The sequence below is a fragment of the Eurosta solidaginis genome, chromosome 2, assembly GCF_040869045.1.
Source record: "Eurosta solidaginis isolate ZX-2024a chromosome 2, ASM4086904v1, whole genome shotgun sequence".
Classification (NCBI taxonomy): domain Eukaryota; kingdom Metazoa; phylum Arthropoda; class Insecta; order Diptera; family Tephritidae; genus Eurosta; species Eurosta solidaginis.
The window spans coordinates 42,840,306-42,852,715 of record NC_090320.1 but is presented as its reverse complement, the minus strand read 5'-3'; the positions used below and the strand labels follow the sequence as shown (position 1 = coordinate 42,852,715).

General features: G+C 34.8%; 1 protein-coding gene across 12 annotated transcripts in view; it reads left to right on the top strand.

The window, feature by feature from the left end:
- Nucleotides 1–2,550: 2,550 nt before the first annotated feature.
- Nucleotides 2,551–12,410, top strand: part of LOC137239611 (uncharacterized) — a 667,247-nt gene continuing 657,387 nt past the window's right edge. For 4 of the 12 annotated variants that reach the window (XM_067765109.1, XM_067765121.1, XM_067765115.1 and 1 more), the window contains exon 1: nt 2,552–4,002. In XM_067765109.1, the coding sequence (XP_067621210.1) occupies nt 3,896–4,002 (107 nt within the window). In that variant the 5' untranslated portion in view covers nt 2,552–3,895. Of the gene's footprint in view, nt 4,003–12,410 lie in introns of all 12 variants that reach the window. The other 8 variants (XM_067765122.1, XM_067765117.1, XM_067765118.1 and 5 more) reach the window with 5 other exon arrangements.

The window sequence follows — 12,410 nt, the reverse complement described above, 5'->3', positions numbered from 1 at the left end:
TATATTTGAAAAAATTTCCAAACAAGAAAGAAGTTTTGAAAAAGAGTACATTTTTTAAATTTTCCAATAAAATATTAAAAAATTTAAAACATAATTTTTTTAAAAACTTCATAACAAAGCTTTTTGAAAAGTTCTAAAGCAATTTTTTTTTTAATTTTTCCAATTTTTTTTTAAATATGCATCCAAAACTTTTTAAGAATTTAAAAAAAATTTTCTTAACTTTCTAGAAAAACTGAATTTTCTCAACTTTGTGGACTTAACTTTTTTAATATTTTAAACGAATAACTTAAAATTTGCCAGCAAATATTTTGAAAAAATTTTAAACATATTTTTTTTTTATTTGAAAACTTTTTGTTGAAAAAAATTTTTTACGTTCTCCAATAAAATATTTCAAATCTTATGCCTAAATTTTAAAAGTTTTGTAACAGCTCTAAAAAATTTTATAATTTTATAAATTAATTATTTAATAAAATTTCCAAACAAGAAGTTCATGCAAAGTTTAAAAATAAATATCCTTTTTTAAAATTTCCAATGAAATATTAAAAAAAACATTGAAAACATAGCATTTTGAAAAACCTTAAAACAAAACTTTTTAAAAAGCTTTAAAACAACTTTTTTTTAAGTTTTTCCAAATTTTTTTTTTAAATATGCACCCAAAACCTTTTAAGAAATTAAACAAAAATTCCTTAACTTTATAGAAAAACCAAATTTTTTCAATTTTGGACTTAAATTTTTAAAATTTTCAAACGAGTATCTTAAGAATTTGCTAGAATTTGAGAAAAATTAAAAAAATAGTGATTTTCAGTTTTTATAAACATAAAATTTTATTTTATGTGTAAATATTTGAACTTCGGTTTTTTTTTAACAAATTCTTAAGTAAAGCATTAAAAACTATCGAGTAAATGTTTTGAAAATTTTGCAAACATAACTTTTTGCAGTCAGAATTTGTAGAGAACTTAAAAAAATTGTTGTGTTAAGATTTTGAAATAATAAATTTTATTTTTAAATTTTCCAAAAAAAAAATATTAAATTAATTTCAAAAAAAAAATTTAAAAAGTATTAAATCAATTTTTTTTAATTTCGAAGAAATAATTTTTTGAAAAATTTTAAACAAAATGAAAAAAATCGGATACAATTTTTAAAACGAGTTCAAACAAAATTTTTTTTTTAAATCAAACAAAATTTTTTGTAAAATTTGAAAACAGAATATTTAGACAAGTTGAAGAAAGAAATTGGGTAAAATTTTTGCGAAAATATTCTTTTTTTTTAACTTTTGTGCTAAGCTTTTTCTTTCAGCAAAAACTTTTCACAATTTAGCAAGAAAACACTTTCAGAAAAATTGCTAACAAACACTTTTTGGAAAACTTTTCCATCAGAACTTTTTGAACGTTATTGCGCCTTGTAGTTTTTTTTTGACTATAATATATATCTTATTTTTTTTTCGAACTTTTATGCTTTTGCTATAGATTTACAACGATCGATTTGTGGGTTTTTGTGTACTCACAATGAATTCAATAAATATAGCATGTAATAATTTCTGTTCTGGTCACTTTATTCAATAAGTATAATTATTTGCCTCCTACAATTTATATTACGCTTGCGTACGGAGAGAGAGAAAAGTAATACTTCGGTGTGGCCAGACGAAAAACTAACAAAGAGGACTTTATAACGAGATTTTTGGGTATATAAAGGCTTATAATGTTGACGTTTGTTGAAAGGGAAAAATAAATTAAAAATATGACTAGAATAAGGGCCAAATTAAGGTTTTGTATATTTTCTTTACTTTAGCTGAGATGAGCTCGGCATTGTTATAGGTGAAAAAAGCCATAATGAACGAAATATAAAGTCCATATTACTAACTTTGTAAAACCAAAATACGTTTCACAATAAAGGGTATACAGGCGCGTCTGTGATGTGGTGGTAGCGTGCTCCAACTACCACACAGCAGATTCTCTGTTCGGTTCAGTATCCAATTAGAAACAAGTTTTTCTAAGCGCGGTTTCCCCTCGGCAGATGGCAAATACTCCGAGAGTATTTCTGCCTTGAAAACGCTTATCAGTGAAAACTTTTTTTAATATAGAAGAATTTGAGTTGATGGAGAGAACAGAAGGGAGATACACAGAGTAGAAGAAGGTAATGTCCAGAAATGAAAAGGGAATTTTTGATTGCATCCCGACTGCTGAATGGAATATCATGTTTTTAACAAAGTCCTATTTCAGAATTTATTTGAAGAACGCCCTATCTCATAATTTTATTCAAAATCTCCTATTCTGAGCATGAATTCAATATAATCTGACACGGTATAGGGTGCTTATGAAAAAACTATGCGTTAGGGCGTTTAAAAAAAAAAAAAATCTTGAATAATATATTGAGATAAAACGCTTTCGAACTGGCAGCTGAGATAGGTGGATATTTCACTCACCAGTCGATTTAAAAATGCTTGCATAAAAGTTGTCTCATTTGCTGATCGCATACGAAAGCATCAATCCCCTTTCTACACAGCCTACAAATTTTATTTTTTTTGATTCTCTAATTTTAGCATATAGTAAGTAATATAATATCAAAATAACTTGAAAAATTGAAATTTTCCAACAAACCTGCTGTGGAAGACTAAAAATTATTTGACAAATTTAAAATACTGTTAAAGAAATCTGGCAACACTCCACAGGTATACTAAACAACAACAAAAAGGTAAACACAAACAAACAACAAAAATATGCAAAACAAACCACTAAATAGGGTATGTAGAATATTTATGCAAAGAAACAACAACACAACACAAGCAAGCAGATTTATAGTTCAAGTTCAAAAGTAAAACAAATAACAACAAAATAGACATGCGAATATGTAATAATAAAAACAAGATGCAGAAAATAAAAGCACGTGAGAAGCAATGGCGCCAAAAACCTGCCTCAATATAGCGAAAACTTACATATTTAACTATTGCAAATGAGTGGGTGAGTGAAGGCGAATATGCGAATAGCGAATGAAATAAATACATACATAATAATGATGCTTAATGATGATTTGAGCTGGTAGTTCGTACATATTTACACAGCTACCTGCTATAAGCTGTAGGGTGGTAGTAACAGAGTATGTACGAATACATTGTAAGTTAACATTTACTGTTAAGGGCCTTCGTTTGCATTTAATAGTCTTTAGCACAGCTGTTTCGTTTGTCTATAGCACACGACTTGGCATAGCTGTTAGGCATTTATTCGGCAAAACTTGCAACAGAAGGTTTTATCATTGCAAGATGATTGGACGTATTTCACGCATTATCGAAGTAAAAGCGTGCTCGCATTTTTGCTATATTTAAAATTGTGTTTGTTTGTTTATACTATTAAATACATACAAACAAATATAGTGTACAAGTGATTATTTACTGTAGATTTTAGAACTATGCGCGCCTAACTTGCACTCGTGTTTTTAGCAAAAATAAAAAAAATTGAGTGATGGCAAAGTAAAAATTAATAAATATCGTGCGGTTATAAATAAAATTTGTAAATTATTACTGGTGCACACATTAAAATAACGCAGAAATAAACAAATTGTGAAAATGTAAAAAAATATATATTGATTTACATGCTAAATTTTTCTGGTGCATATTAACACAAAATTTAGTGAATTTAATATAAATATTGCAAAGTAAATTTTATTTTGAAAAGATTTACAAAAGAAAAAAAAAAATGCGCTTGGTTTAGTTAATAATAAATAAAACAACAAGAAAAAAAATAACAAATTGCTAGTGTTGAAAAATAAAACTAAATAAATTAGCTGTGAATGATATTAAAAAGTGACGTGTTGGTAAAAATAACAAAATATAAATTAATAGGTATATTTTTTTTTATTTGAAACTAAGCTAAGTGTTCGGAAAAGAAATTTTTCAAGGATAATGAAAAAGGAGAGCAAAAAAAAAAAAATATTAAAAAAAAACCAAATTTTTGCACAAATTTTCGAGATGAAAAGGGACATTTTGTTAAACAAAGCAATTAAATTTGGGTAAAGCATAGCCATTGCATGTAGTTTTTAATGGTTTTTAAAGTATGTCTAAAAAATTAACAGAAAATTCTGAATATAAAATAAATATAAAACACATTAATAAGAAAAAAAAAATAAAAAAAAACAAGTAAGGACGGGACTGTCTTCGGCTGTGCCGAAGACTTCATACCTTTCATGAATGGGGCTGAACAATAATCTTATCCCGTTCGTAATCTTTAAATAATCGGATGTATAAGATAAAAAATATATAGTGAGCAGATGTACATACCTAAACGATTTTTAAGATAAATATAAAGTAAAAAATTTCAAAAAACCCCCTTATCTGAACGATCGGTTGTATGGAATATATATTATATATAGCTCCGATCGAAATGATTTTTACAGGAAATCTTCTATGATATATTAGAATATATTTATTAAATTTATGAATAAAAATTTCTTTATAAAAGTTTTTAAACAGAGGAATCCATCAATAACTAAAATAAAAAATTAATAAAAATAATTGTTTTAGCGGCATATTAATAAAGGTTCGAATTCGAGCTCAAGGTCAGAACAAATATATTTCTGATAATTATTGTTTTTTTAATTTTTCTATTATTCGAAATGTATCTATGTGCCATAGCTGGACAGGTGTTTAAAAAATTTTCTATCTTCTATTCCAAATTAAAAAAATTGTTTTTCAATTATAGAAAAAAAAAACAAAAAAGCAACAATTATCATAAAATAGATTTTTCTGGACTTAAGCTCGAGATTGAAACTGAAATAAATAAAAATATTTATTTGTTTTAAACTTGAAATTTTTTTAAACTTGAATTTTGTACTATGTGCACAAGCCTTATATAAATTTGCAAATATAAGTAACGGTTATTAAAATATGCGTAAAAATTTATAAAAAAGCACTGAAAATAAAATACAAATAGCACACATTTATATAAAAAAAAAATTGTATAAATTCAAAAAATTCAAACTCAAAATTAAAACGCTCAACCAATAACTAAGATGAGAAAAACGGAAGGAAAATATTGTTTTTTTTTTTTCAACTTTAAATAGAATCTCACTTGCTTTGCAGCACAATCCTAATATCAAATCGCAAATCTAACTAGAAGCTTATATTTTTGGAATCAAATTGATGTTATGAAAAGTGTATATTTCATGAGCAGACATACATACACACAAACATAAATGAAATAGTCGCCTATAGTCTTAGGCTATCAGAACGTACCTAAAATATTTCAATGTCAAACTGACAACCGCGTTTAACGTCATTTATACCAATTTGGCAGAAATGCTTTGTCCAGATTTCTGCACTAACATTAGCATTGAAACTGGCTGAATGATCTAAACTGATATAGTAAAACCTCGAAATGAAGCGCCAAAGCACCTAGCGCACAATTTGCATAAAAAAACAAGTAAGGACGGGACTGTCTTCGGCTGTGCCTACCTTTCATGAATGGGGCTGAACAATTATCTTATCCTGTTCGTAATCTCCAAATAATCGGATGTATAAGATAAGAAATATATAGTGAACAGATGTACATACCTAAACGATTTTTAAGATAAATATAAAATAAAAAATGGCAATAAACCCCCTTATCTGAACGATCAATTGTATGGGATATATATTATATATAGCTCCGATTGAAATGGTTTTTAGAGGAAATCTTCTATAATATGTTAGAATATATATCACCAAGTTTCACGTTTTTATATTGGAAACTAAGGGAGAAATGGTCAAAAATCTTTCTATCTGAACGATCGGTTTTATGGGATAGGTATATGCTATATAAATATAGCTCCGATCAAAGTGATTTATTCAGGATATCTTCTATGATATATTAGAATATATATCACCGAGTTTCACGTTTGTACTTTCTAAATTGCGGCAGGAATGAACAAAATCGTCTTATCTGAACGATCGATTGTATGGGAGATATATGTTATAGTGGTCCGATCCTACCGGATCCGACAAATGTTTAATATAACACAAAAATACATCCTTGTGCCAAATTTCATTGAGATATCTCAAAATTTGAGGGACTAGTTTGAGTTCAAACAGGCAGACGGACGGACAGACGGATGGACGGACAGACAGAACTTAGTTCGTCGCCCTGATCTATTCGGTATGCTTAATGGTGAGTCTATCTTCTATATTTCTCAACGTTACAAACATCGGACCAAAGTTAATATACCATTTCATATTCATGAAAGGTATAAAAAGTCAAACCAAAGGTGCAATATAATTCCATCATACGGCCATAGTAGTATACCGTCATAAATGACCGGAAGAAAATATTACCCGATTCTGTATCTGCGCTTCGAATGGGCTTTTAGATCCACAATAGTGGTGGATGGTTAGCGCAAGGGTGCCTAAAGGGCAGACGAGCTTATAGAAGTGTACACCGATGGTTTCAAACTAGCTGAAAAAGTAGGGTCTGCGGTATACTGGGCTGACTCATAGTATATAGCTATTAGGAATGATACAGCTGTCAGATCGGAAATCAGAAAGTGGCATAGATCTTATAAAGCTTCTAGTATTTTCCAAGACGACGGTGTCATTTTATAACATAGGTCCTGGTTTTTGATAGGGGTTTTCGGTTTGGTCGTTAAACAAACAGTAAAATAGTAACACTATGAACTCATTCACACTATGTACGGTCCTCGTGGACGGGCCAGTTCAACCTAACCTAACCTAATGAGCTTTCTGGTGTTCCTGTGTCCAGTTTCCGCTTTTTTGCTCTGAGTGTAGTTTCTACGAAGCTCCACTTCTAAGCCGCTCAGATTTTCCGCTGTAACGTTATTGACAGTGGTTTGGCCGCCTCTCCCTCGTACATTTGTCGGTACTGGCTCCATCGCGAGCCTTTGAAGAAAGTGTGTTCAGTAACGTCCTTGTCTGCATCTCCATAAACGCACTTAGGATTTTCCTCGTTTTTTATCCAGCGAAAAATTTTTTTAAAGTACCCGTGCACGGAGAGCATTGGGGTAACGTGGTAATTTACCACGCCAAAGACTCTGCTGCTCCATGCTTCACCATCTGTTATTAGTTTCGCTGTCCACCCAACCTAAACATTTACTTCCTACGTCCAGTCTTTGCTAACGACTTTCAAGCGCTCTTGATCCTTCTGCTTTTTCTCCCAGCACTAAAAGGTCGATTTGGATAGTTTCGCTAATCACGGCTAGTCCTAATACAATGCGATAAGCGGATGCTACTCTCAGGGATGCTGTTCGCTATACAGCTGTTAAAAGCTTAAAACACCTTTTCTTACGAAGTCTATTTGCCCACAGTTTGGAAACGTACAGTAAGTGGATAAGTTGATGTCCATCAGCAGCTTCCTTTTACACACCGTTGGCCTCCCGATGTTTCTCATCAGCTTGCTTAGCACCGATATCTGTTTAGATGCCTTCTCAGTCGCATGTTGAATTTGCGCCTAATATGTTAGGAGTCTAACCTAACTCGCAAAGAGTTGACTATCTTCTATGATGTTATATATCCGTAGAAGGTTTCAAATCTAACTTCTAGTGGTATATGCTTCTTCGTTAGCAATATCAACTTTGTTTTCTCTGATACCAACTGGAGTTCGCGCGAGTCTACAAACTTTTTTGTGCGTATCTTGACTAGATTTATCTTTACGCGTGCTTCTTCTGTATTTCTGAATTTAATGACTGCATCAATGTCGTTTGCGTATCCAGCTAAGTGTGAACCATCCGGCATTTCAGGAGCAAGAATTGATTCCTAAGCAGCTTCGCATGTGCCTTTTACGGTAGGTGGACTCTCTGAGATTTTATATATAAGGATGTGATCACTAAGGTAGCTTCTGAAATTTGATGTATAATGATGCGGTCACTGAGCTGACTTCAGATGACGCGCTGCAGCCAGCATGGTATTTGGAGTCGCTGCTCTAAGGCGTGTCTGCATATCTCGCGCTGTTTAAAATGTTTCTTACGTCCCAGGTTGCCAGCACGACAACTTGCTTAGATTAAGCCATACCTCGCTGTCTACAATTGTAAAGCCGTCTTCAATTGCGCGTGAAGTGCATTTTCCGGACCAGAAACTTTGTTGGCTGGTTAATATTCCTCCTGCTTGTTTTACGGCGTCTGCGGAACGTGTTTTAGGAGCCTTTCAAAAAGTTTTCCGGCTGTGTCGAGCATACACAACGGCCGGTATGCTGATGGCGAATTTGGGTCCACTTGTCTTTACCAATTAACACCAGCTGCTGATTTTTTCATATTTTGGGGAACGATCCATTCTTAAGGCATGCGTTATAAATATACTGCATAGTCTCTGGGCACATTTTTGCAGATTTGCAATTTCTTCAATGGCTTCTGCTTCACAAAATTCTGTAAAACTTTCTGTACATTTTTCTTGTTTGCCTTCACCATCTGCAACGACTCATCTTAATTACTTATCCGAATGTCTGTGCCATTCATAACTTAAATTAGTTTTGAAACCCAATTCTATGCATACATCTACTTCTCATGGAAAGGAAAAACAATTGTCTGCAACTGTTAATTTCACTCATCTTAAATCACCATTATTTGTTGAGCGTTACTATTTTTATCCTGACTCAATATTCAGTGGCATTACAGACATCAAACATTTAAATACGCAGTAATACGAAACCATAGACCAACAGCTGTTACTAAGTAAACAAGCTTGAGGGTGCTACTAGCAATGAAGGACTCACTTCTATTTCTGTTCTAACTTTCGATTGGATGTGCGTGACTCAAGCGTAGATTTGTGCGTGTGAGTATGTGTGTGGTATGAAGTGTGCTATAACAAAGTTGCGTATACGCAGCGTAGTACTTCTTTGCGTTCTATCTAATTACGCCTCTGAGAGGGCATACAAATGATCATGTTAATAGTACATTATGTACTGCAGAGTTCAAACGAAAAACAAAGAAACATAATTAAATGTGTTAAGTTAATGTACTTCTACATGAATATATGTTAATATGTGTATAAATATGCGTATGTATGGATGCATAATGCTGGTGTATGTTTAAGGCCAAAAATTAGGAAAAGTTATAATGAAAGTTGATTATATAATTTAGATTTTTTTAATAAATTAACTAAAAATTGCTAAATGTTTGCGTATTTTAATTAATCTCAAGGTAATTCGCATATTTTTAAGCAACTTTTTTGAGTCATTATAATGGAAATGTTGTTATGGAGTTGTAATGTTAGTTAAGCAAACGAACCCTCCTGAATAACATCAAGAAGGGCTCAGGCAGAGGTAAAGTCATATCGTCCCCAAGCATGGAGGAATTGAGGAAGAAGATCTCATTCTCTCAACTCCCGAGGGATGATATCCTTAGGCAGGTAGTTTTCGAGAAAAGGTATAAAGTAGAATTTGGAGACAAGGATACATTGAGGGAAAGCAGAATTGGAAGCATTCAACAGCGACATAAAATAGTATGGTACACCGATGGCTCGAAGACGCCAGAGGGGATTGGATCTGCAGTCTTTGGACCCAGAGCCAAGATATCGGTAACCCTCGGAGCACACTCAAGCATTTTTCAAGCGGAAATATTCGCCATATGCCAGTGCGCTGACCTGAATCTTCAGCGCGAATACTACAATGCAATAATCGCCATACTCAGTGACAGTCAGGCCGCCCTCAAGGCGATCTCGGCGTTTGAGATAAAGTCAACACTGTTCCTTGAGTGCGTTGAAAAGCTAAATCGACTAGGAACACACAACGAACTACTGCTGGCCTGGGTTCCAGGGCACAGGGGAGTTGAGGGTAATGAGCAGGCGGATAGTCTGGCCAGAGAGGCAGCCAGACACGACCCATTGGTCCTGAGCCGTTCGCGCCAGTAGGCCCGCAGGAAATTAGGGGGCATTTATTAGTAGAAGAGAAGGAAAAGAGGGAAGATACTGGCGCAATATGCCAGGTCTGAGACAATCTAAGTTACTGTTAGGGGTTACAGCACAACTCGATATAGGGTATTGATAGGCCTCTTGAAAGATAACCTAAGAATCCTAACAGCTATTCTTACAGGACACTGTAGACTGAACAGCCACATGCAGAAGCTGGGCATACTATCGAACAACACATGCCGATTTTGTGATCAATCAGCAGAGACGGCGTATCATATCCTCCTGGAGTGTGACGCAATGTCAAAACGCAGAGCTAAGTTTATGGGCTCACCTTGGCCAGAGCATTCTCACATTAAATCCTTCAAGCCAGGTGAACTGCTAGGGTTCATCAGAGATGTCGGCTGGGATGAGGGGCTGTGAAGCAGCTGAGGCCACAATAGACCAATGGTCGCAATGCAATCCTCAATTAATTATCTATCTACCTTGTTAAGCAAATTGTTATTGAAATTTAACTTCACGCATTCAGGTCAGAAAGTAAGGTTAGGTTAGGTTAGGTCCACGTGCGTGTGAATATCCCACACATCCACTTGCAGACATTTTGGTCCATTGTGAGTGCCCTCAGTGAGTGACGGCACATTCGTTCAACCAGATTACAAGCAACTGGTCCTCAACGAGCAATTTGCTTACTCTTATTTGGAGGGAAAGATCCACTTTGCTAACCACTACCATACTGTCGAAAAAACCGCTGAGCACAGAAGTTTGAATCCGCTTGTTTGCAATGCTGGACATCGGCAGAGAAAGTGATGAATCGACTCCTCTTCCTCCTGTTGTTGTTGTTGTTGTTGTTGTAGCGATAAGGCCACTCCCCGAAGGTCTTGGGCCTTTTCCGGATGCAGATCCGGTACGTTCCGGTACCAAGCCCGACCATATCGGGAACGATTTGTTATGACCACATGCGACCTTCTAGGCCATATCGCCCTCCCACCCCCTAGATCCATGAGGTGTTCGGGGTCGCCAGAGACTCGGCTGTTAATGAAACAGGATTCGCCACGGATATGTGAGGTTGACAATTGGGTTTGGAGAAGCTATGTATTGCGCTGGCAACCTGAAAGGGATGCGCTACACAAACCCCTTGAATCCGGTATTTTAGTTGCCTCTTACGACAGGCATAACTACCGCGGGTATATTCTAACCCCCTAACCCGCTGGGGTTCTTCCTCCTCATACTGATAGCTCCTTCAGAGGGCGCTTGTTGGTATGCGCCACCATCGGGGCGTTGGTGCAATAGTGCAATGACCTCTGATGACACTTGTAAGCACACTCACTGCAGATTTGTTTAGGTTGAGATTACTTGAAATTACTTTCCTGTTCAAACATGTCATAATGAACTTGAAACCTCACAATCATCGCGGTTGGTAAACAGTAAGTTCGTTGCCCTAATCTCATATTCCTCAATTTTCCTTAGGACCCAGCAGTGGTCGTACGGAGATGTCTGCCCCGCATTTCTATTTCGGAACTTTTTCTGGCCATCTCATCTGTAAATTCATTCCCTTTCAATACCGCTGAGTTCTGCAAAGGGAGACATTTAGGTGCCTTATGTACGCCAGTGAGGCTCGACACCTCCGTACGATATCCGACTTTATCACGTTGGATTCGATTGGTTTTAAGGTGGTCTGGCTTTTGACAAAGATTTGTTACATAGATGTCTGGGACCATACTATCCTGAAGCAGTCTGGCTGCTCTCTTTATGACATAGACATCCGCCTGGAAGACACTGCATAAGTTAGTACATTCCAGATCCAGTTTCGTTTTCTATTCTTGAACCGTCTGTGTTGATTATAATGCCCCTACCGCTCCATAGAAACTTTAATGAGTGTCCAGCAACTGAAACAATACAAATAGATTCTAGCAAACAGAAAAGTTTATAGCGAGGGTTTCCTAGCCGATAACAGCAGTAGTATCTATAAAACAGCGGACTCTATAAACACACGACCATAAATTTATAAGCATAAGAAAACTGCTAAGTCTGAAATAATTTAGATTCAGTCTATAATCAGATATCATCACACTTTGAGTACTGCCATAGTTATCTTCGAAATTAGGGCAGAAGAACATAAGAAGATCAAATTGAAATGAGGAGCGATCAAATCACACAACAAGTAACTGCTTGGTGTTAGTAAGATATGTCGAATGGCTCCGATCCACAATGCCCAATTATCTGTATAAAACCTCTATTTCTAACGTTTAAGATCTGCATGGAATATAGTGCCAACGAATTTTAGACGTGCTTTGGTCAGAGGAGGTCTTTCACACAAAGAAACAGGCTATTTGGTAGCGTAACTTTGGACCCGAACGAAATTAGATGGTGTCTTCACCAAAGTTTTTGCCCATAGTTCGATGTAGACCTTGATAAAAGTCCCCAATGAGCTTTATTTATGTGAGCAACAAGAACAGCGGTAATTTTCGGTTTAGTTTATTTTTGCCACAAATAAGGAGAGCATGTAGTTTGGATGCTGCTTTCTTACAGTTATGAGAGCGATGTAGCTAAACGTTGTCTTCTTTTAGGCACAGAATTATCTTTAAGATATTTT